We start from the raw sequence: 25,069 nt of genomic DNA on the forward strand, positions 1-25,069 counted from the left end.
AAAAACACTGCAAAATATATTCCCCCCCCCTCTGTATTTTTACATAGGACTGCAGGTCAACCTACTGAGCCATAACATGGTGCTCATAGAAATCTAAGGGATCCTCCTGTACCTCCAATTTCATACAGAGTGTGCTGGAGTAAGATGCGCTAAACTTATTAAAAGGCACAGGCTTCTTACTAAATTTGGCGCATCTTCTGGCTTTTCGGGTGCTGGAAATGGAAATGTACGCTAGCTAAGAGATGGTGTAAATTTCAGCTACAATCCTAAATTACAGCCCCGCCCCTCCCCCAAGCTACACCCCTTTTATTGCCACTTTGAAAAAGTGGCAACCTCAAAAAGTTTTACACTTATGGTGCAAATATGGTGTGTGCCATAATCTGTAACTTTCTGACGCCACTACTGTGGCATCAACTATTCCTAATTCTCTCCCAAAGTGCTTACAGCTCCACAGTACAGAGCCAAAGGGACGCCAGGTATCCTTTATACCGTGCCATGTACGTGAATTATGAAAACTGTCTTTGCTGCCCATAGTAACCAATCACAGTGCAGCTTTCATTATCCAAAAGCAGAATACGAAATGATAGCTGAGCTGTGATTGGTTGATGTGGGCGACACAACTAGACAATTTTATAAATCTCCCCCAGCATGGTATTATATATACTCTGATAAGTGACAGGTTCAGCTCTGCTACATCTAATGTAGTCTAATGTTGTCTAATATGAAGTCTGAAGGGGTCTTTATGAACAACCTTTTTTTTTATCCTGAGGCCATAACCCTTCGCTCAAACCATATACCGTAAATATCTATTGGTTTGTAATAAAATCAGTGGAGAGTTTTTCCATGGGCAAATTGTGTCTTAGGCTGGGTTCACGTCACATTTTTCCCATCCTTCTAACATATGCAATTTTTTTTTACGTTAAACGGATGCCTCAGACTGACGACTAGGAATGAGCGAACTTGTGTTTTCAAGTTTGGCATACAAGGCTCAGGTTATCTAAGAATTCAGTTATGGATTCCGCTACCACGAACCATACTTTTTGGTAAAAATTTTTTTTTACCATTGTAAAAAACGTATACTTTTTTTTTTTACCGGACTGTGCAGGATACAGGCATAAAACGTGATGTGAACCCACACCTCTAGGCTATGTGCATTTGCAATCCAAGCCCACCTAAGGCATCTAGATTATAAATTATAGTGTATAGTGTAGCTATAACACACCTTATAGTCATAGTTTTCTTCCCATTACAGTAACAATAGATTAAATTGGGCCTCATTTATCAAAACTGTCTGACAAAACAGCCCTCAGCATTAAAGGGGGGTTCCGGGACCCTGCCAGTCCTGTAAACTCATCTTCATTGCCTTTGAAATATAGTTACTGTCCCGAAGTTGTGTGGATTGACCACTCGGAAACCTGGTCATGTGATGCTTCCCTTCCAAAAATCCTGCTTCGGCTGATGTCACGCCCTTAACCAGGTTTCCTGCCTGGGCTATGGATGGGGCCGGACCTATTCCTCTCCCTGGCGAATGCGCAGATGAGATGAATCCAGGAGTTTAAGCATGTACCAGAGAGGGGGAATAGTTCTGGCCCCATGCACAATGGAAGTGAAGCCCCGTCCATGCTGGAAACCTAGTAAAAGACGTGATGTCGGCGGAAGCAGGATATTCAGAAGAGTCACATGACCCGATTTACGAGCAGCCGATCCACATAACTTTGGAACGGTCAAAATATTACAAACTTTCTTCTACAGGCGTGTTATGTGCAATTAAGGTGGGTTTGCGGGACCCATTGGCTCCTGGAAAACACCCATTAAAGGGGCTATCCCATTAATAATGTAAAAAATTAAAAATAGAAATCATATAGTGCATAACAACCTCTTTCTAACAAAGCTAGAACCAGCACTGTACCTCACATGGATCCACATTCTTTGCGCCAATTGTTCTACTAGACTTATTTCAAGCTGTTTAGCTTACAGGTCATGTCCTTTCTGCAACCAGTCCTACTCACATTCTAGGACAGGTTGCTGTCGGCCATTTTAAAACATTCTCGGAGAACCCATTAAGTGCAAGGTGGACCAGTAGGTGAAATAAGTGTGGGCCATGAAAATATCATTATAACAAGCAATATTCATTATTGCTGAATTGGATTTACACAGAAGGTCCACTAGAAAGGTAAAAAAATGTCTGATCGGTGTGGATCCAACAGGTAGGAACCCAATCTAAAACGGTGCACCTCAGTTTCCTTTTTCCCCAGCCTCGGCGAGGAGTTTGACTGAACAGTGGTCGAGAAGGTGAACTTTTTAATCTGTTCATAAAAAAGAACTGCCTAAAGGTAGGTCCTTTTGGCTTCAGATATGTAAACAGATGGGATTGCTGCCAAGATGACTAATTGAATCTTGATTCTGATTGGTTGTCCTAGGCCACATCTCTGCTGGCACCGGCTTCAACTGGGCGGTCTATCAACCGCAAATCTTTACGGAAAACCAGCCCTACAGATATGGAAGGGGTTAACAAAGCTCTTCAGAAATACGGTTTAGCTTTCCACCCAAGGACGTCAGGCTGATGGTGGCCTGGACAAATAAGCCTGTCCTTCCACCTAATGAAATACAGCGATAACAATGGCTGGATAATCTCAATAGCATCTTTCTTCACATTGCAGGATTTCATTGCCTAGATTCCCATCTCAGTTGGGAGCTGATGCCACAGAAGTCTTGTGTGTTAGGAGGAGGGGTGGTGGGGGGGGGGGGGTTCAGTCTTGTATTACTGTACAGCACACAGCCCTCCAGTCATGTACAGAGAAAGCGCATATTACTCATGTCAATCAATAGATTTCTCTGAAGAACGCAATTCTATAAGAAACCTCCCGGAAAACCGTAGAAGAAGCAGCAATCCCAGCTGGAATTAAAAATAATTATTTTCCCACCCGACTTGTGCAGCCGATGAAGTTCAGGATGGTGAAATGTAGCAGATGTAGTAAAGATTTTTTTTTTTCCCTTAAGAAGCTGTAGGGTGCATATCTTGGTTTTCAAATGGGAGTAAAGGTTCTCTCCAATATGTGAAATCACTGTAAGTGTCTGAGCAAGGAAAATCCGAGGAATGGCTTCGTTTTAAGAGCGGGAAGACGTGATCCACCACCTCACAGAGCCGAACATAGCTGAAAAGACAAGAAACCATAGAGGTGAGAGCTATATATACACAGTAGTCCCAAGGACGAGCATCCCCAACAGCAGCGTATCCGGAGACCAGAGAATATAGTAAATATTGTAGACCTCTGATATTATACCCCAGATTGCTACATCAGAAGATTGTTATACCAAGGGGACATTCACACAAAAAATACAGATGCGGTCCACGTGCTTCATGCACTCCCTCTAATGGTGGCTGCATGCAACCTGAATTATTTAAAGGTGATTGTCAGTGGGATTTGTTTTTATCGTACAAAGGGAAAAATGTGTTAAACAGAAGCATTACTCACCTCACTGATCCCCCACCACCACTGTTCCAATAGTTACAGGGTCTGCTCGTCTTCGCTTCCTCATCCTGAGTCAATACACAGATATGTGGCAGGAGATGCCTGCTCAGCCAATCACTGGCTGCAGTGGAGACCTGTCTCAGCCAGCGATTGGCTGAGCAGGCATCTTCTGACATATCCTGCCTGTCAAGACCAGCAGGAACCCACTAAGCTTTGGAATGGCAGAAGCAGGGCATCGGTGAGGTGAGTAATGCCTATATTTTATTAACCCAGTCTGTTCCTTATATTTTTTTTTTAAATACCTCACCAGACAAATCCTATAAAAGGCAGGGATGCCCAACCTGCGGTCCTCCAGCTGTTGTAAAACTACAACTCCCATCATGCCCTGCTGAAGGCTGATAGCTGTAGGCTGTCAAGGTATGCTGGCAGGTGTAGTTTTGTAATAGCTGGAGGGCTGCAGGTTAAGCATCCCAGCTTTAAGGGATTAGGTTCTGGCACTGAGATTGTAGGATAGGTCATGAATAGGAGATCGGTGGAGGTCCAACTCGTGGCACCCGCACCAATTAGCCGTTAGTGGCATTTGTCAGTCCCAAAAGTAAAATGTGTACGGAGCCTGGACAGATGCCTGGCACTGAATTCTCGCGTTTGCTCCGGCTAAAGTAAAATCAGTGCATGCGAAATTCAGCTCCAGAGCAATGTATTACATGACCTGCACATGTGCCTACTATACTCTCGTTCGCACACGTGTGAGATTTCAGGGCCAGGCGTCCGAACAGAAAGGATACCTGGCCCTGTCAATCAATGCTTGGGGGAGGGGGGGTGGAGACGGGGGAAGATGAGGTGGTGAAGGTTACACGGAAAATATAAGTCAAGTGTACACGAGAGCCGTCAGATCTCATTAATGCTGCTGGTACTGTATTATACTGCTTTTTTTTCCCCGCATGAGAATCTGTGCTGAAAAAAGTATGTAATCTGCATCGTGTGCAGGTAGTAGCCTTATGCAAACTTAGGCTATTTTCACACTTGCGGTTTGGGCGGATCCGTGATGGATCTGCAAAAACGGATCCGTTACAATAATACAACCGCATGCATGCGTCATGAACGGATCCGTTTATATTATCTTTAACATAGCCAAGACGGATCATTCTTGAACACCATTGAAAGTCAGTGGAGGACGGATCCGTTTTCTATTGTGCCAGATTGTGTCAAAGAAAACATTGTGTGCCAGGACGGATCCGTTTGGCTCAGTTTCGTCAAGCAGAGAGTAAAACGCTGCAGGCAACGTTTTGGTGTCCGCCTCCAGAGCGGAATGGAGACTGATCGGAGGCAAACTGACGCATTCTGAGCGGATCCTTTTCCATTCAGAATGCATTAGGGCAAAACTGATCCGTTTTGGACCGCGTGTGAGAGCCCATGACGGATCTCACAAACAGAGCCAAAACGCCAGTGTAAAAGTAGCCTTAAGGCGACATACGAGGCTATGTACCATATTCAATTCCATCACTGTCACTTTAAATCTACAGCCGATGAAATGTCAAAAGTCAAAACCCCTTAAAAAGGTTAAACACAATGAAGTAATGTTAAGTATACGTTACAGGAGATTAGCGCATTATATTAAACATATTTTTCAGAGGAATATATCATCACATAATTACTGGGAGCACTGAGCGTTATTATCAGCAGGATTAGCATAGTCTAATAACATAGGGAAGATAATTACTGAAGAAAGATACTCTGGAAAATCTAAAAGTGATTAATCAAGTTATGTGCTAATTAGATTCCTACTATTTTTGCTTTACTTTGACAATTGACCAAATCAAGGTTTTATGAGAGTTGATTAAATATTGGTCCAAAAACTTTTTTATTTTTTTTATAGAATTTTGTCTGTGGAAGACTGTTCAATTTTTTTTTCCATAAATGGCTAAAAACAAAATCATATGTGTTCAGGAAAAAACCAAATACAAATCTAAAAAAAATCTATTAAAAAGGGAATGTATCATGTAGATTATTTCACATTTCAGTAACTGGAGTGTGTAGAAGAGACATAATGGGGCAGATTTATTAAGACTGGCATTTTTCATGGCAGTCTTAGAAATCTAATGGAGTAAACTGCACAAAATGTATTAAGATGCGCGTGCCGTTTATTAAATTTGATGCCTCTTTAGGCTGCGGAGAGGGCAGAAAATGAGGTCTACGTGTTTAGTCTTTTCACTGTAGAAACAAAGTAGTGGGTCCAGTCTGACTGGCTTGGGGAGATGTCCTGCTGTGTGCCATTTTTTGACTTTTTAAAATTAAAAATTCATGGTTTTATTCCAGACCAGAGTGCTGGACCCGGTACGTTGTTTCTACAGTGGATTTGCTTCTCCTGAGGATCCGTGCACAGAGGACTAACAAAGGCAGTGAGCTGATTGCATTTATTTCTTTGTGCGTTTAGTCTTAAATCCCCCCCTACTCAACCAACTTGGTGATATTCTGTCACAAGATATCTATCCTATGTGACACTGTATACTGGGTGTGCTGTGCAGTGCAGCCAATCAAGTTTGTTTCATAAGAAATTGGAGTCCTTAAGGGGGTTTTCCCGTGCAGTCTGCTGTCTCCATTCCTGCTCACCGATGTTATATCGACAGCGAGCAGGAAGAGAGACAAGAGGCGGCATGCGTGCACAGCACATGCCTTCTCTTCATACAGCTCATTGGCTGGGGTGCCGGGAGTCGCCCCCCCCTGCTGATCTGACATTGATGACCTATCCTGAGGATAGGTTCATCAATTAAAAGCCTGGAAAACCCTTTTAAAGACTATGAACACCTTCGAAGCAATCATTTTTTATGATTGCATTTTGCTCATTTTGGGATAAAAAATCATTTTTTTATTATTTGCCTTTTAAATTTTCAGCAGTCTTTTTTATACATGTGGTGAAAAATCTGTCTTTTAGCACACTGTCTCTTCCGAGTTCTGTCAGCTCATGTGAAGCCTTATCTCTGATCTCCTGACGTCATAAACACTCACTTTAGCCATATTCTTATCAGTTTAGAGTTCAGGCTACTTTCACCTGGCATTTTGGTTTCCGTTTGCGAGATCCGTTCAGGGATCCAAAACGGATCAGTTTTGCCCTTAATGCATTCTGAATGGATAAGGATCCGCTCAGAATACATAAGTTTGGCTCCATTACACCTCCATTACACTTTGGAGGTGGACACCAAAACGCTGCTTGCAGCGCTTTGGTGTCCATCTGACGAAACTGAGCCAAACTGATCCGCCCTGGCGCACAACGTAAGTCAATGGGGACGGATTTGTTTTCACTGACACAATCTGGCACAATAGAAAAAGGATCCGTCCGCCATTGACTTTAAGTGGTGTTCAAGACGAATCCGTTTTGGCAATGTTAAAGATAATACAAACGGATGCTCTTTGAATGAATGCATGCGGTTGTATTATCTGAACAGATGAGTTTGTGCAGATCCATGACGGATCCGCACCAAATGCGAGTGAAAGTAGCCTGGCTATAATGAGTGTTTGTGAAGTCAAGGGGTCAGAGATGAGGCTTCACATGAGCTGTCAGCTGACAGAACTCAGGAAGGACAGTGTGCAAATAGAACAATTTTTGTATCACCAAAAACTGCAGAATTTTTTTAATAAAGACGAGTAAAAAAATGATTAACCCAAAATTAGCCAAATGCAATCATAAAAAATCATAGAAGGTGTCAATTGCCTTCAAAAGGGTTTTCTGGGATTACTATGGTTTATAACAGATATTCTCATGTAGTTTCTTACCTCATGTACATCTTTCTCATGTTTTTTATGACACTGCCCCAAACAACGCCCAGCTAGTTTATAGCTCCTCCCACCCAGCTACTTACATGGACACTCCCCTATCACTGCTCCCAACAACGCCCAGCTAGTTTATAGCTCCTCCCACCCAGCTAGTTACATAGACACTCCCCTATCACTGCCCCGCCCATGGACCTTCATAAAGGATTATGTTAATGGTTATTAATGCAATCCAGAAAACCCCTTTAATTTCAAGCTAAGGTAAGTGGTGGACATACCTGCAAATCTGGTAAATGCCATATTTTTGTGACATAATTTAGAGACACTTCACTTCCTCACGGAAGACATTTATTAATGTGCCAAGAGGAAAAGTCTTTGAAAAGTTGGCGAGATAAATCGGGCTAGGCGGCGCACTAAAGCTCCACCCACTTTTCCCAACAGATTTTTATATTTGGGAAAGAGGGGTTTAGAGGCTTCATAAATATGGCATTCACCATCACCATACTTTCCATGTTCTCATGGAACAGATACTCACGAGGAGATGTTGGTCTTTGCGTGCTCCTGAATGAGTTCTCCTTTGGGATTGACGGTAAAGATTCTGTTTAAAGAAACTCCCACTTGCTTATATGAATAAACATCCTGTGTAAATCATAAAAGATAAACGCATATTAGTTTACGGAGCTGACAGTTTTACGGAGCAATAATGGCGTCAACTCCAGCAAGTTCAGAGCATTTCTACTGATTTATCACGTCATAAAGAGAAGTCCTCTGTGTAAGCAGATAAAAACACAGAATGAGAAAAAGTCCAATAAAAAGGTTCCGTGGATTACTCGATAAATATTCTCTAAGTCTGCGCAAGTGCTTGGATTTTATTTGGACAGTGTCGTAAATTCACAGACGGGTCTTATTGGATTAATACAAGTGTTTTAATCTCTGTCCTATTCAGCGAGATCTAATCCTGCCAAGAGCCCCCGATCTCGTTACCGCGGGGAGCGATAAGCTGTGTGGATGTAACTGAGTTTTATAGGAGGTGGATGCATAAAATATTAACATGCACATGGGCTCGTGGCTTCACATAAGAAATACTGCTTCATTTTCCTACCGAGGACGACCCCGCTGTGCTGCGCAGAGATTAACCACAGTACGTGCAGTAAGAAACCTGAATTATACTGGATTCGACTTAAAAAAGGAAACTAAAAATGGCCATACACATTAAAGTTGATAAAAAAAAAAAATCAATTTAAACCAAAATGATTGTTCACGGGTGAAATTTTAAAGGTAATATGACATCAGAATATGCCCTATATTTTAAATCACATTTTTATTTTAAATATTTGTTTCCATTCTATATTAAAAGCAATTTTCACACTGGCTACTAGGCCTAAAATACATTAAAGGGGTTATCCAACGTCCCCTCTCATACAGGCTATACTTACCCCGCTCCCCAGAACCTGATGGGGGGAGGCTATAGCAGTCAGCAGCAGGGATGAGCCTCCCTAGCGTCACCTGTGATGTTAGGGAGAATCATTCCTGTTGTGGCCTGCTATTGGCTACCCTTCTACCCCACCCCCCTATCATCTGATATTTTGATCCACACGACTTGGAGATGCAGCGGTGGTCATGTGGGCATCAGGTGCGACGCGGGTGCCGGGTAAGTATAACCTGTATGAGGGGCCTGAGCATTATAAGGGTTGGATAACCCCTTTAAGACATCCTGTCTTTTGAGAGCAGCGACTTGGGCCATAGACACAATGGACAGGAGATAAACCCATGGACTTCTATGGGAGACTTTTCTAGGCATAGTCTGTGACCTGTGCAGAGGTCAAGAGAGAGTAGTGGGTTTCCAAAAACATGTAGGGCTAGTTTGAACAATAGCCAATATGGACAAAAATAGGTATAGCCGTGTCTGCAAAACCATTGTTCCCCAGATGATTGTTCAACTGCTGTTCCACCATCCACCAACTGCTGTCTGCTGTGTATGGCCACCTTAAACGGGTTGTGCAGGCAGAAGACCTACCCTCAGGATAGGCCATCAATATCTAAATCGGTGAGGGTCTGACTCCATGGACCCCTGCTGATTTGAAGGGGTAGTGGTGCCACATTCACTTGAATGGGACAAGCTGCCAATACAAGAGAACACAGGTAATTCTGAAGCAGAAACGGCTCCAGCACGAATGAGCGCCGCTGCCCTGTCAGACAGCTGATCGCCAAGACCCCACGCCGATCTGAAATTGATCAATATCTTTGCACAGAGCAGCCGATTGGACGGAGTAGGTCATGTCCAGATGACAATGTCTACAATATGGTATCTAACATCTTCCTGATGCTTCCTTGTTGCTATTCTCCCCATGGCAGGTGTTGAGATATATCCTAGTTATTATTTGTTAGGTGAAAGGGGTGAATGCAGGTCATTCATCAGTGTTTTTAGGTCTTGGCTCTTCGTGATGTTGTCTAATGGAGAAAACCCTCCTGTCTACATGCTCTGTTAGGCCATATGGATATCATAGAGAAAACTTTTGCTGCGTGGAACCCCATCTGTGAGTCAAAACGGAGATAAGCTCTGTAAGAATGGCCGCTACATTTCCACTGCAGCAAGGAAAATGTCTGGCTGACCATGTCTTCCTCTGAAAAATCCCATCCCAGAACACCTGCAACTTCATAGATATCTCATAGTGACATATCAAAGGTACCAAGCAGTGTGTGTTCCGGAGTTCTCAGACCCCCACCAAACTAAAATGAGGGGCTAGAAGCACTTTCTTAGGTATGTACCAGGATGCACAGGTGCTTGACTCCTATAACAGTCTCTGGAGTTAACACAACACATTCTCTGCACTCCATTATAGCACCACCATCTCTGAGGTCTTAGTTAGCCATACTGTTGGTTCATCAGGTGCCTCCTGCTTTTTGCCGAAGACCTCTGCAGACATAGGTCACCAGTTGTTTTGTTGCATCTCCCACAGACTGGCTGCTCCCTGCAGTCTGTGGCTCTCTGGTCTGGTTTTAGTGACCCCACTGATCTGGGGGTGATGCAACCCACATACTAGCTCTACTTCTCTGAACCACACACTCCTCTGCTCCCCACTGATCGGCTGTTTGAAAACCATTTCAGGTGACTACCTCTTGAAGCTCATAAAGAGAATGCCAAGAGTGTGCAAAGCAGTAATCAAAGCAAAAGGTGGCTACTTTGAAGAACCTAGAATATGACATATTTTCAGTTGTTTCACACTGTTTTGTTATGTATATAAAATTCCACATGTGTTAATTCATAGTTTTGATTCCTTCAGTGTGAATCTACAATTTTCATAGTCATGAAAATAAAGAAAACTCTTTGAATGAGAAGGTGTCTCCAAACTTTTGGTCTGTACTGTATATGTCAGAAAAATACGCTTATGGTCAAGTTTTGGCCAATTTTTCAGGTCTACATTTCAACCTATACACCCACAGTATGCAAAAAATAAATACAAAATAAAAGATATGATTTGAGCCTTTAGGGTCACTGCATCAAAATTTTTTATTTCATCAATGAAAATTGTGTTTTGTGAAAGCAACCTCCTCCCATTCACACTAGTTAAGGAGAACTCCCTTCCCAGACAGAACAGTTACTACTCGGTTGGCTATTCATGTGACTGGCCACTACACAGGGAAATGCATTGACAGCTGTGACTTTCCTGGTGATCGATGGGGGTTTCTAAAACCAAATCAGAGATGATCAGCTGATCGCCAGGCCCGATTCTATTTTAAAAGGGTTTGCCTTGAGAAAAGAATAGGCAGGATAGGCAGGGGTCTGAGTCCGGGCACCCTCACCGATTAGCTGTCAAATGTCAGTCCCATTCAAGTGAGTTCTGGTAAGCTCAGTGGCCTCTTCAAATAGCTGGACACTCCAATAATCCGCAGCACTCGCCAGTAGTTGGTGAAAGAATGTTGATTTATTCACTCAGACAGCCAGGTTACAGCGACGTTTCGACCGGTTATCAAGACCAACCGGTCGAAACGTTGCTGTAACCTGGCTGTCTGAGTGAATAAATCAACATTCTTTCACCAACTACTGGTGAGTGCTGTGGATTATTGGAGTGTCTGGAAGAATTGGGACCCCCCAGTCAGGATCCCTATCTGCGTGCACCATCCGGCTCGAAGCCTATATACTGGTTTGTACCCTATTTTGTGGGATAGTGGTGCTGCCAACCCCTGAGATTTTCCTCTTCAAATAGCTGACAGGCGGTGTTGCCAGGAGATGTACCCCCGCTGATGTGGTATTGATGACCTATCCCAAAGCTAGGCCATCAATATCAAAATCCCAGACAACCCCTTTAACAAAACTTAAGTAACTTACTAATATATTGTATGTCCAACTCCCCAAATCCATGAAGTGGTATCAACAACAAACCACCCCAGTGGCATGACATCTTTATGATATCATGTTAATGTCCCCATCTTCCTATAACTCCAGTGCTGTATGATGTGATCATCACCATGACCATATTGTATACCGAGTCTCAGGAGCAGCAGGGAGTAGGCGTCCAAATTCAAGCACCCAATATATCAGCAAGTTCCTGGTGAATGTGGCTGCAAGCACAGCCCATGGAGAAGAGCAGCGTTGGTTCAGGAACTTAAAAAAAAACCCTCTTGGGGTGGGTTCACATCTGCGTTCTGGATTCCGTTATGGCTTTCCGTTATAAAATGGTTATAACGAAAAATAACAGAATCCATAAGACGGAAGGACGGATCCATTATGCTGTCCATAGACTTGTATTATGAAGGAATGCAAAACGGAAGCCTTTAGAGGCATTCCGTTTTGCTTTCCGTCTTAATAGAAGTCTATGGGAATCATAACGGATCCGTCTGGTTTCCATTTTGCAGAACGGAGACAAAAGTCCCGTTGACAGGACTTTGTTTTCCGTCTTGCATAACAGGAATCAGACGGATCCGTTATGATTCCCTGTAGACTTCTATTAAGACGGATCAAAACGGAATGCCTCTCTAAAGGCTTCCATTTTGACTTGCATCTTATGGATTCCGTTATTTTCCGTAATAACCATTTTATAACGGAAAGCCATAACAGAATCCAGAACGCAGATGTGAACCCACCCTTACCCTATTTTTAAATCCTGTAAAATGGCATTAATGCAGACTTCTCATAATGTCTTATCTGAAGATGACATGACGTCCATACGGGGGATGTCACATTACTGTATGACCATATCGACCAATGACTAGGCACTTACAGTAGGTCGATTTCCAAAAGCAGCATAGAAGGGCTCGGTGTTTGGGAGAAAGAGATTTTTAATATCTGTCAAGCACTCAATCTTGAATTTCTCTGGCTTCTTTTCTATTACTTCCCTGTAATAAAAAAAAAAAGGAAAAAAAAAAAAAAAAAGACAATGAAATAAATTTGGACAACAGAGGTATAAATACAGAACTTTTCCAAAGCTCTATCACAGGCATCCTCAAATGGCGGCCCTCCAGCTGTTGTAAAACTACAACTCCCACCATGCCCTGCTGTAGGCTGATACCTGTAGGCTGTTTGGGCATGCTGGGAGTTGTAGTTTTGCAACAGCTGGAGTGCTGCAATTTGAGGATGCCTGCTCTATCATAACCGTAGACTGCAACCATCAAATGTGGCTCCATCTTCTACGGACCACCATGTATTTGTTTTTGGTTTAGTTATGTAATGAAGCCTGTTTGGTGGACACTGCATGCCGCCATAGGATGCCTCTGTAATGCACTTCATTATTGCAGACATTGCATATGAATCGGAGCATACTGGAGGTTCCATACACTTTAAATGGTTACGTATAATATCTCAAAGCTTGTAACAAAGAAAGTGGATCCAGCACCTTAAAAAGTTCTTGAGTGAAGATTTCTTTATTTCCAGCAGTGAATATTACAGGCAATTGGCAATAAAACACGTCCTCCTCAAATCCCGCTTTAGTCTACGCGTTTTGGAACAAACCATGACGATCGAACCTACTCCATAATCAACATATATAAAGATTTATTCCTCCCTCCCACATGAACAGGGGGAGGAGCAAAAAAATAATTCAGGTGTATATACCGATTTAGTTCATTAAGGGTGGGTCGCTTGACTAACTTTGTTATCAGAGAACAGATGCATAGAACTTTATAGAATTGTATATACATGACATATAGCCTGAACGTGTATGGGAGGGGGGGGGGAGGGCATAATAAATATAATGTGGCTGGGTATGACATGTAAAAAATAAATGTAAAAACAAAGATAGAACTGTTCTATTCTTGTTTTTAAATTAATTTTGTCATACCCAAGGCAACCTGGCAGTATTGGTGGAGGTTCAGACAATGAATAACTGTTGGCTGTCTCTTTTTAATTTTGAAGATTTTGGCACTCAGAGTTCAGCCACGTTATGTTTATTATGCCAGTGTCTGTTACCCCCCATACACGTTCAGGCTATATGTCATGTATATACAATTTTATAAAGTTCTATGCATCTGTTCTCTGAAAAAGTTAGTCAAGCGACCGACCCTTAATGAACTAAATCGGTATATACACCTGAATAATAATCATTTTTTTGCTCCTCCCCCTGTTCATGTGGGAGGGAGGAATAAATCTTTATATATGTTGATTATGGAGTAGGTTCAATCGTCATGGTTTGTTTGAAACGCGTAGACTAAAGTGGGATTTGAGGAGGACGTGTTTTATTGCCACTGTAATATTCACTGCTGGAAATAAAGAAATCTTCACTCAAGAACTTTTTAAGGTGCTGGATCCACTTTCTTTATTACAAGCTTTGAGGCCTTACCAACACTTTCCGTGCACCAAGGCGTAAAATTCCAGGACAGCAACAACAGGTGAGCTGGATTCCCTGGTTACACACGTTACGTATAATAGCTTTCTACAGCTCAGAGGTCATACAGATCCGTCATTTTGCCATGTTCATGAGTTCTTATATTAGAAGCATCAGGCTAATATAGAAAATAAAACGCAAGAAAAAATAGTTTTTTTTCAAGTCATTATAAAGTTGACATCTGGCGCCATCACCTGTGCAGTGCAGAGAACAAGCTACTGGGGCTCAGTAGGACAGGTCCTTGCGGTAACACTGTGCCACGTTCATTAACCCAGTGCAGGTATCCTCGGGTCATGTCTGCCATTCCAATAGCCCGCGCGGAGCAGTAGAGGAATTTATAACCGTTTCTGTTTCAGGAGAATAAAAGTTACAATGGAAGGTCAATTTTAAGTAGCAAATTTAGAATCTAAAAGATCTTCTGACATGTTGTGTGGCAAGGTATTCAGTGATTCTTTCCCTTTAATTCTTTGTAATGTAGTTCATTAGCCGTACCACATAACAGGTCTTAAAGGGAACCTGTCATGTGGATATTTGCTTATAATCTAACTAATTATATACAATCATTAACTACTAAAAAGTGCCTCAGATGTATTCACTTACTGGTGTGACAGATGGTTACCTCATAATATACACACAAATATGCCGCATGCTAATGAGCTGATTTGAGTCCAGCGTGATGTCATTGAGTCCAGCGTATATTTAATTCAGAGCTATAGCCCCTCCCCTGCCCACCTGCTGCTGATTCATATGGAAAATAACTGTCAATCAGCAGCAGGTGGGCGGGGAGAGTCAGTAGCTCATGAATATTCAGGGCTCATCATTATCAGCTGGAGCTTTTCAATACAAGATGTTGGCAGATTGACTGGGTAAATTAAAGAAAGTGACCCAGCATTTTGCTAAGAGAATCAGTCACTTATTTATGTTGCCCTTAGTTAGGACCCCATAAAACTGGTGACAGGTTCCCTTTAAGTAACTGTACATGCTTACTGCACACGAAAGACCTTTAGGAGGGGCCAGGTAGAAAACATTGAGCTATGTAACAAAGGGTAAGACGGGTCTAAGATGTGTCTCTTTGTATCATATGGGTGTCAGCCAGGTGCCATGTTGAGAACTGGTTGATGGGGAGCTCACTTATTTGTCCATGGCTTTGGTGACTGTTACTTACTTTACTACTTATGCGCTTAAGCAGTGTTAAAGGGAACCTGTCACCGGGATTTTGTGCATAGAGCTGAGGACATGGGCTGCTAGATGGTTGCTAGCACATCCGCTATACCCAGTCCCCATAGCTCTGTGTGCTTTTATTGTGTAAAAAAACGATTTGATACATAATCTAATTAACATAAAAGAGTCATATCTTACTTGTGTGACCAGAGAAGAGTCATATTTTCAAGATGTGACTCATTTCAGGTTAATATTGCATATGTATCAAATCGTTTTTTTACACAATAAAAGCACACAGAGCTATGGGGACTGGGTATTGCGGATGTGCTAGCGGCCATCTAGCAACCCATGTCCTCAGCTCTATACCCAGAATCCCGGTGACAGGTTCCCTTTAAGCCTATTTATTCTTGTATCTCAGAATTCACGGTAATATACATGTCGAAAACAGACTTAAAAAAGGACCATATATGACTCCATGATCTGGTAAGAATCAGGAATGGTTGATGAGAGACACATTTGATTTGCCATTACAGTGTTGTGGACAAGCCCCAGAAGTGTAACAACATGTCTTATAGACCCCAATGTCCCAACATGGGACGTCATAAATATGGCGGCTCTACATTTCTACAAATACATGTGAATTTAAGCTCTCGCGAACTATAGAAAGACAGAAGAATACTGCTGGAATACTCACTGGCTAACTTTGTGATATAGTTTTGCAATACCCTGATGAGTCCAGTCTTTTCCTAAGGTTGGTAAAATATGACCTAATGTATCTGATCTGAAAGTGAATAACATACAACACATTAACATACTCGTAGGAAATGTGTAAAAGTGCGTTCATTAAACAGAAATATACACACAACGCTGGACTGGGCTGGTTCATGTGCTGCGCTACCTTAAAGGAGTTTTTCTACTATAAAACTTATCCCCTATCAAGAGGGTCCCAAAGATCCACAGGATAGGTGATAAATAAGGGATCATGGGGTATGCAACTACTGGGACTCCTACGATTCTGAGAACAAGGGGTCTATGAGACCTCTCTCTAAATGAAGTGGCAATGCACATGTTGGTCCACCACTCCAGCACCGTCAATTCAGTCCCAAAGGAGTGAAAGGACAGGTGAACCCACATGTGCACTACCAGTCCAATCAGAGAAGGGACTTGGGGACCGCCTCGTGATCCTGTGATCCGTCATTTATCATGTTGCTGCAATGCAATAGTACATACAGGGCCAGAGGAAGGTCCGTGGAGGTCTCTGACCAGAGACATAGGAGGCATAATACTTCTATAATAGAAGTCTAATAACAATGTAATTTAGTACCAAAACTAGAGCACCATATAATTCCAGCTTAACACAGAAGAGCACCATATAGAGTAAAAAAAGAGGGTTATGTAGCATCCAAATAACACTATCATACCGCTCCTAAATAATACCACGACTGGGACAGTACTTTTAGATCAGGGGCAGAGTGACGGAGGTCCAGAGGCAATTGCTCCTTTTTCCCATAAACAATCTGGGGTTATTACTGTATACTTATGGTAGCATACTTTATAGTATCATAACAAGTACAATAACAAATTCTGAAAAATCCTCCGATACAGAATGACCTCATCTCCAGTGGAGAGACCTTAAACCGATCACGTATTGTGAATGTTTTTTGTTATGGCCATTTAGATATGTGTTTAGGCACCGCAGACAAGGAACTGTAAGAAAAATAATCAATTCTAGAAATGAACAGAAGCTGGCACAAGACACTTTCTGAAAAGGCAATTAAAGGAAGAACAGTAACAGAAGCAGCACATTCTGCAAGTAACTCCACACTTCACAAAGAACTTACCTGGTAATTGTTCCATCAATATCAGAAATGACGATTTTATCATCCCAGTTCCACAAGTAAATGGTGCCCTCGCAGCGGCACGTTCCCTGGTATTGAGTGGTAACGCTGAAAACAACGTCATTTGGGCCATTTTTCAGCTTCAGACTTTTCTGAAACAGAACATAATTGCAGTCAGCGGAGGTGTACAGAACACATTCCATGATCCATCCCATCAGAAAATAGCAAACTGGTTGGATAGATATCATGTATGGTTTTGACACATTTTCTTTTTGTATTGAGTATATACAGCCACGGTTTTAGAAAATAACAATGGAAATCAGGCTGATAGAAAGCACATTATCAGGATCCCACAAACGCCATATTTAAAGCTTTAATACATGCAGTGAACATCATATCTAAACAGCAATTACTTTCCATCCAATAGATTACTCTGGGCAAAATAGGATACCCACACTGTAAGCAGTGCACAGATTTAAAGGGCATCTGTCAGCAGATTTGGATCTATGACACTGGCCGACCTGTTGCACATTCGCTTGGCAGCCTAAGGCATAAGTGTTGGGACCATGTTCATATGTGTCCATATTGCTAAGAAACATGATGTTTTAATATATGCAAATGAACCTCTAGGAGCAATGGGGGCGTTGCCATTACACATAGAGGCTCTGCCGTCTTTGCTGCACCCTCTGCTCTCTGATTGACAGGGCCAGGTGTGATGACGTTTACACTGCCTGGTCCTGTCAAAGTGGAGATACTAGGATATACCCCACTGCCTAGAGGAGAATTGCAACAAGAAAGCACGAGGAAGATGTTAGCTACCATATTGTAGGCAGCTTTATCCGGACATGGCCTACGCTGTCCAATGGGTTGTGCCATGCAAAGATACTGATGACCTATCCTAAGTATAGGTCATCAGTTTCCGATCGGCATAGGGGTCTTGGCGATCAGCGGTTTGAAGAGGCAGCAATGGTCGTTGGTGCTAGTGCTGTTACTACTACTAAATTACCTGTACGTCGTCTTACTTGTAGAGGGGGTGCAGTGTCATTACAATGGCTTGTCCCATTCAAGTGAATGTTGCACCGCTACCCCTTCAAACGGCTGATCGGCAGGGGTGCCGGAAATCGGAACCCCTGCCGATCTGATATTCAGGACCTAATCATGAGGATAGGTCCTCAATATCTTTGCACTGCACAACCCCTTTAAAGGGTTTCTGTCACCTGAAAATGGGTATTAAGCTGGCTGACATTAACGATGTTAGCGAACTATATTAGAGCCATCCCACTGCCTAAAGCCTTTATTGAGAAAAAAAAAAAACTTTTTAAATATGCTAATTAGCCTGCAGTGTAAATCTCGCGCCGTTCAGTATTCGGCACAGGCGCAGTGAGGAAGCCAGCAGCCGCCGAGCGTCCTTCCCTCACTGCGCCTACGCCATATACTGAGCAGCACGAGATTTACACTGCAGACACGGCTGGCGGGAGGAGAGCAGCGCTGCCTGGCCCTGTCAATCAAGAAAAGGGCGGCGAGAAAAGAGGTGGGCAAACAGAGCCTCTAGGAGCAGGTTGAACGCTCCTATTAGCTTTAGGCAGTGAGATGGCGCTAATATAGTTCTGTTCAGCTGATATTAGCACATCGCTAATGTCAGCCAGCTTAATACCCATTTTTTAAGGTGACAAACCCTTTAAATTTTGCGAAAGTAGGGGAAAATCCTGAAGGCTTTCGACAGTACCTATGAAATTATTCTGTTTACGGTGGCCATTTTCAATACAAGAAGCAATATTCATCAGTCAAAACCTAACATAATTATGTGAAGCCAAACCAAGGGCGCTTGTTATGTGCACAGTGCGTGAAGACTAACTCTTCATAAATCTTTCATTCTCTCACACATCAAACATTTCTTGTAAATCTCCTTTCTCCGAGGATACATATTATTCGATTGTGACTCATTACTGGCTGCGGCCCCATTCACCAGACATACCAATTTACTTCCTGTACTTTACACTGTTATATCTAATGGACATCCCTAATGCACTCCCATCTGACATCAGACCAATTATATGTAGACTCTGCACGCTAGTCACAAAGTGTGAGCCTCCACTAACAAGAGCGCACTGCTTCTAGGATAATGGCTCCATTTCTATGTTCCCGTCTTGCGGTTTGTAATACAGCTGGTTTTTACTGAGAGGATAAAGCAAAACTTCCCGAAGCATAGTCACCATTTTTTATTCTACTGTAGAGCCAATGTTAAGTTTGCAATATCAGAAATATTACATTTATTTTTTGGTCCGTTTTCTGGAAAGCAGTTGCCCGGTTGCAGAATATAAGCTGCCTATGGAGGGGCACAAACACCAAAGGGTGGATGGCAGCATTTCTGTAGGTTCTGCACATTTCCCTTTAATCCTCCTGCCTTGGATTTACATAGAAATCATTTGTAAAGTAGAGACAGCACATAAAATTGTTTAAATTTCTTTTACAGCTACATATAAGGTGTAATGGATGGAGTCTAGCTGCTATAATGTCTCCCATACACAACACACAGAAAACTGGAGATCCTGCTCCCCTCGTCTCTCACATGCAGAAGCAGCATGGAGGACATTACACAGAGGTACTGAGTGGTGTGTGGGCTACTATAGCACTAGTGCAGGGCTGGCCAACCTGCGGCTCTCCAGCTGTTGTAAAACTACAACTCCCACAATCCCCTGCTGTAGGCTAATAGCTGTAGGCAGACTGGGCATGCTGGGAGTTGTAGTTTTGCAACAGCTGGAGAGCCGCAGGTTGGCCAGCCCTGCACTTGTGTGACATAGAACATGTACTAGAAGCACTCTCTCTGTGGGTCTGCGCCTCTATCATTCTGCAGCTGCTCCCTCTTCCTCCTCCCCCTATCCTAACATATGTACCCGTATTTCTATGGGGCAGCAACTGTAACCTGATCACTGAGGCTGAAAATCTGTCCCCTCTCTCCCTCCTGCGCGAATTTTAACAATGAACTGAGGATGAGTGATCAGTGGTAGCGGCAGGGAGATGGACAGGAGCTGACGTGCAGAAAGAGGCATTTTTCTGCAGCGAGCATTCAGCCCACACCTATCTAAAAATGAATGTATTTATTAACTGTATTGCTTTCTATTCTAGACACCCTCTGATTCTCATATCCTCTTACCCCGACATGTTCGTTTGCAGAATATTGTGTCAGACTATGTCAGATTGTCCCATTAAGGGGTCATCGAGCCAAGCTATAAATATATGGAGCAGATTGCATACTTTAATCAACCCAATGTTACACATAATATGAGAAAATTGATCCGTGAGAATGCCCAGACACATAATGACCGTTTCCAGTACACAGCCTGCAATAATACCTTCCACTACTATCTATTCTCAGTTACATGGGAGCAGACATGTACGTGGCACTCACAAGCTGGTCAGAGGTCAGCCGTAGCGTCTTCTTATATGTAATACCAGATGATGTGAGGTGGCTTTGGTTCGATTGCAGAGAGCCTATATTCTGCTTGGCTACTCTGGGGTCCTCGTCGCTGGAAGACGACTCATCTTTTATTCTGGAACAAATACAGAAAGATGACGTGATGAACCGGAAAATGCATTTGGCTGTGCGCTCAAAAAATACATTTGCTCTGACTCATTGAGTGCATTAATTGATTGTCTATTGCAAGCGACGTCTCCGGGGAAGATACCAAAAACCTGCATGTTAAACTGTCAATGAGCTAGCCGTACTTGATCCTTCATTCACAGCAGACTCCTTCCATTGAGAATAAGGTTTCCTATAATACCTAGCACTCAGATGTGATAGGTTATGAATCATATAAAGTAAAAATAACTCTGTCTTTATGGTAATCAGATTACATAGCATTATAGTTTAATGATTCTGCCAGGCCTAACAGGAGGCTACTGCAAAGTGATAAGAAATCCGTTTATTGCATTTAAAATAACCCCTAAACCCATTCAGGACACAACAATTTTTCGCCTTCAGGACGCAGCCTAATTTTGCAAATCTGACATGTGTCGCTTTATGTGGTAATAACTTTAAGGGTACTTTCAAACTTGCGGCAGAGTGATCCGGCAGGCAGTTCCGTCACCGGAACTGCCTGCCGGATCCAGCAATCTGCGTGCAAACGGACAGCATTTGTAGACAGATCAGTTTCTATATTTTTTTTCACATTTTTACCGGTCTGCACATGCGCAGACCAGAAGGATGGATCCGGCATTCCAGTATTTTTAATGCCAGATCCGGCACTAATACATTCCTATGGAAAAAAATGCTGGATCCGGCATTCAGGCAAGTGTTCAGTTTTTTGGGCCGGAGATGAAACCGTAGCATGCTGCGGTATTATCTCCGTCCTGAAAAGTCAAAAAGACTGAACTGAAGACATCGTGATGCATCCTGAACGGATTGCTCTCCATTCAGAATGCATAGGGATAAAACTGATCAGTTATTTTCCGGTATAGAGCCCCTATGACGGAACTCTATGCCGGAAAAGAAAAACGCTAGTGTGAAAGTAGCCCTAAAACGCTTTTACTTATCCAGGCCATTCTGAGATTGTTTTCGCGTCACATATTGTACTTCATGACAGTGGCAAAATTGAGTCGAAATCTTAGTTTTTAAAGATACCAAATGAAAAAATGTCAATTTCTCTACTTTTATAATAGATAGTAATACCTCCAAAAAGAGTTATTACTTTACATTCCCCGTATGTCTACTTCATGTCTGGATCATTTTGAAAATTACATTTTATTTTTTTGGGACGTTAGAAGGCGTAGAAGTTTAGAAGCAAATCTTTAAGAAAATTTCCAAAACCCAATTTTTTCAGGACCAGTTCAGATCTGAAGTCACTTTGTGGGCCTTATATATTAGAAACCACCCATAAATCACCCCATTTTAGAAACTACACCCCTCAAGGTATTCAAAACTGATTTTACAAACTTTGTTAACCCTTTAGGTGTTGCACAAGAATTAAAGGAAAATGTAGATGAAATTTCAGAATTTCACTTTTTGGGCAGATTTTCCATTTTAATAATTTTTTTCCAGTAACAAAGGGTCAACTGCACACGGCAGGGCGCAGAAGGAAAGGAACGCCATATCGCTTTTGGAAGGCAGATTTCACAGGGATAATTTTAAGTTGCCATGTCACATTTGAAGACCCCCTGATGCACCCCTAAAATAGAAACCCCCCAAAAAATTACCCCATTTTGGAAATTACGGGATAAGGTTGCAGTTTTGTTGGTACTATTTTAGGGTACATATGATTTTTGGTTGCTCTATATTACACTTTTTGTGAGGCAAGGTAACAAAAAATAGCAGTTTTGGCGCCGTTTTTATTTTTTGTTATTTACAATGTTCAGACATGTTAGATCATGTGGTATTTTTATAAAGCAAGTTGTTACGGACACGACAATACAAAATATGACTTTTTTTGGTTGTTTGTTTCAGTTTTACATAATAAAGCATTTTTGAAAAAAAAAATATTTTTAGTGTCTCCATATTCTGAAAGCCATATATATTTTTTTTTCTGGCAACTGTGTAGCGGCTAATTTTTTTCGGTATGAGATGACGGTTTGATAGGTACTATTTTAGGGTGCATATGACTTTTTGATCACTTGGTATTACACTTTTTGTGATGTAAGGTGACAAAAATATCTTTTTTGACACACTTTTTATTTTTACGGTGTTCACCTGAAGGGTTAGGTCATGTGATATTTTTCAATTCAGTATTGTACTGAATTGAACTGTCAGCGTGTTACACAGTAAGACGCTGACAGTTGCCTAGGAGACTCCGGGATCTCCTGGGCTTCCGTAGCTGGCAGGCTCCGAAGCCTGTGTAAGGCTTCGGGGCTGCCATGGCAACCATCAGCCCACTTCCAGCGCAGCGCGGGGGGGCGATGGAGTCAGAGGGAGCCCCCTTCCTCTGTAAAACCCGCACGTGCCACAGTCAGCGCTGACCACGGCATGTGAAAAGGTTCATCCGCCAGCATCATCTCATACAGCGATGCCAGCTGATGCAGCAGGGGCCCGGCTATCAGTAATAGCCTGGTCAATGCTGCGTATTGGGCGGTTGCAGCTCCTGCACCCGCCCAATCCCATCACGTACATGCACATGGGAATGCGGTAATGCACCACATTCCCCCACATACATGTACGTGATAATGCGTGAAAGGGTTAAAGGGGATATCCCATGGGCAGAGGTCATACTACATTTTTTTCGGAAGAGTAAAAATACTCCTCTGAGCATTCATGAGGAGCAGTTTTAACTGAGAAGAAGTACAAAAATTGCAGTAATTCAAATATTTTTCCGCCCTATAAGACGCATCTAGGTTTTAGAGGAGGAAAATAAGAAAAAAATATATTTTATCAGACCTCAACTCAGAGCCCCAATCTGACCCCCAATGTTAATAAGACCCCCAATCAGACCTCAGATCAGGCTCCTAATGTTAGGACCCCATTCAGACCTCAGATCAGACCCCCAATATTAATACCCAATTCAGACCTCAGATCAGACAAAAACAATAAATCAACTTTCCTATTCTGCTCTGGACGCTGCTGCCGCCGCTTTGAGTATCAAACTCCTGCTCTGCCATCACTTCCTTCTGCACGCTGTACTGTGACCTGACTACGGCGTGAAGTCACAGTGCACAGATAGCACAGCAAGTGGCCGAGGACCAGGAAGCGGTGAGTGCAGAGCCCAGAGAGTGCTGCAATCACCGCTCCCCGGTCCTCCTGTACTAATGAGAGCTACCATAATGGAAGAGCTCCTTAGTATTCGCTCCATAAGATGCACTGACATTTCCTCTCACTTCGAGGGGGAAAAAAGTGCATCTTATAGGGAGAGAAATATGGTAGATAATATGCAGGCAGATAACGTTAAGAGGTGGCTATTTATGCAGGGAAACTATTACTAGTTTACTTTATAAGCGTAAATCACTCATTTAGAAAACATTTTATTTATCCAATATCATAAGCTAAACATAAGACCATAACAAAACCAAACAGTGCCACCATAACAGTGCCCCTATAGCAGAGCCATACACAGTGCTTCCATAACAGTGCCACCATAGTGAAGCCATACACATTGCTCCCATAGCAATACCCAATAACAGCCATAGGTGTGGCTTCTATAACAGTGCGATTAGTTCTTGTCTGTATAGATGCGAGCAGTAGACTCGCTATTAAAGTCATTCCTCCGTCGCCTAAATCTAGAAACAACGTCACACTCTGTGTCAAAGGAGGTCAGGGGCCGATCCATTTTGCAACTCTGTACAAAATTCTGAGCACCAGCGCCGTGGGCCTGTAAGCTTCCCCCTCCACAGCAGTGTCAGAAAGGACACTATACAGGTTTAGGGTGGCAGAGTATGAAGCTATGTAGGTTCACAGTAGCACTGAGGGCTCTGCAGGTTCCGGGTGACACAGTATGATGTCATGTAGATTTGGGACGGCACAATATATAGGTTTATATCATTTGGGTCTAAAAAGAAACAGAGCACTCTGTAGGGTCAGGATGGCACAGTATGTAGGTTTAAAGGCCTCTGTAGGGTTAGGTGTGCCCCCTTGCTCCCAGTACAGTATCAGGGCACTGTGCCCAGGACTCTTACCACCAGAATATTCAGGGTCAGTGTGGGGGGTGGCTGCATTCACTGCCAGTGTCTCCCATGTCTGACAGGGCGCCAGAGCCGATAGGGTGTGCTGCCCCTGAGCTGACCGAGACCCTCACAGGATAACACAGGGCACAGTGCCGACAGAACACAGTGAACAACCCAAGGCTCCAAGCCCTAATTCGAAGCCAGTCAGTTGGAGGCAGGGCATCCGAGAGAAAAACAGGGAAGAAGCTGCCCTATGAAAACATCATGCATATTGATATGTATGAGACTTTTTTTCAAATCGCAAAAGTGCTTGTACAGGCGTCTATGGTGCTTGTACAGGTTTTATTGCGACCTCTAACCATGAGTAATGTATAAAATGAAAAATCAGGCATCATATAATACATGATAATCTTTTACAGCCCTG

The 25,069-nt window shown here is 42.7% G+C and overlaps 1 protein-coding gene across 5 annotated transcripts in view; it reads right to left on the minus strand.

Moving 5' to 3' along the window:
- Positions 1-2,110: 2,110 nt before the first annotated feature.
- LPIN1 (lipin 1) overlaps positions 2,111-25,069 on the minus strand; it is a 190,710-nt gene continuing 167,751 nt past the window's right edge. For all 5 annotated transcript variants that reach the window (XM_044289257.1, XM_044289255.1, XM_044289256.1 and 2 more), the window contains 7 exons: positions 20,471-20,612; positions 17,065-17,213; positions 15,918-16,004; positions 14,257-14,409; positions 12,464-12,578; positions 7,777-7,880; positions 2,111-3,155 (listed from right to left, as the gene is read on the minus strand). In XM_044289257.1, the coding sequence (XP_044145192.1) occupies positions 2,996-3,155; positions 7,777-7,880; positions 12,464-12,578; positions 14,257-14,409; positions 15,918-16,004; positions 17,065-17,213; positions 20,471-20,612 (910 nt within the window). In that variant the 3' untranslated portion in view covers positions 2,111-2,995. The remainder of the gene's footprint in view (positions 3,156-7,776; positions 7,881-12,463; positions 12,579-14,256; positions 14,410-15,917; positions 16,005-17,064; positions 17,214-20,470; positions 20,613-25,069) is intronic.

Source organism: Bufo gargarizans, chromosome 4 (genome assembly GCF_014858855.1).
Source record: "Bufo gargarizans isolate SCDJY-AF-19 chromosome 4, ASM1485885v1, whole genome shotgun sequence".
Lineage (NCBI taxonomy): Eukaryota > Metazoa > Chordata > Amphibia > Anura > Bufonidae > Bufo > Bufo gargarizans.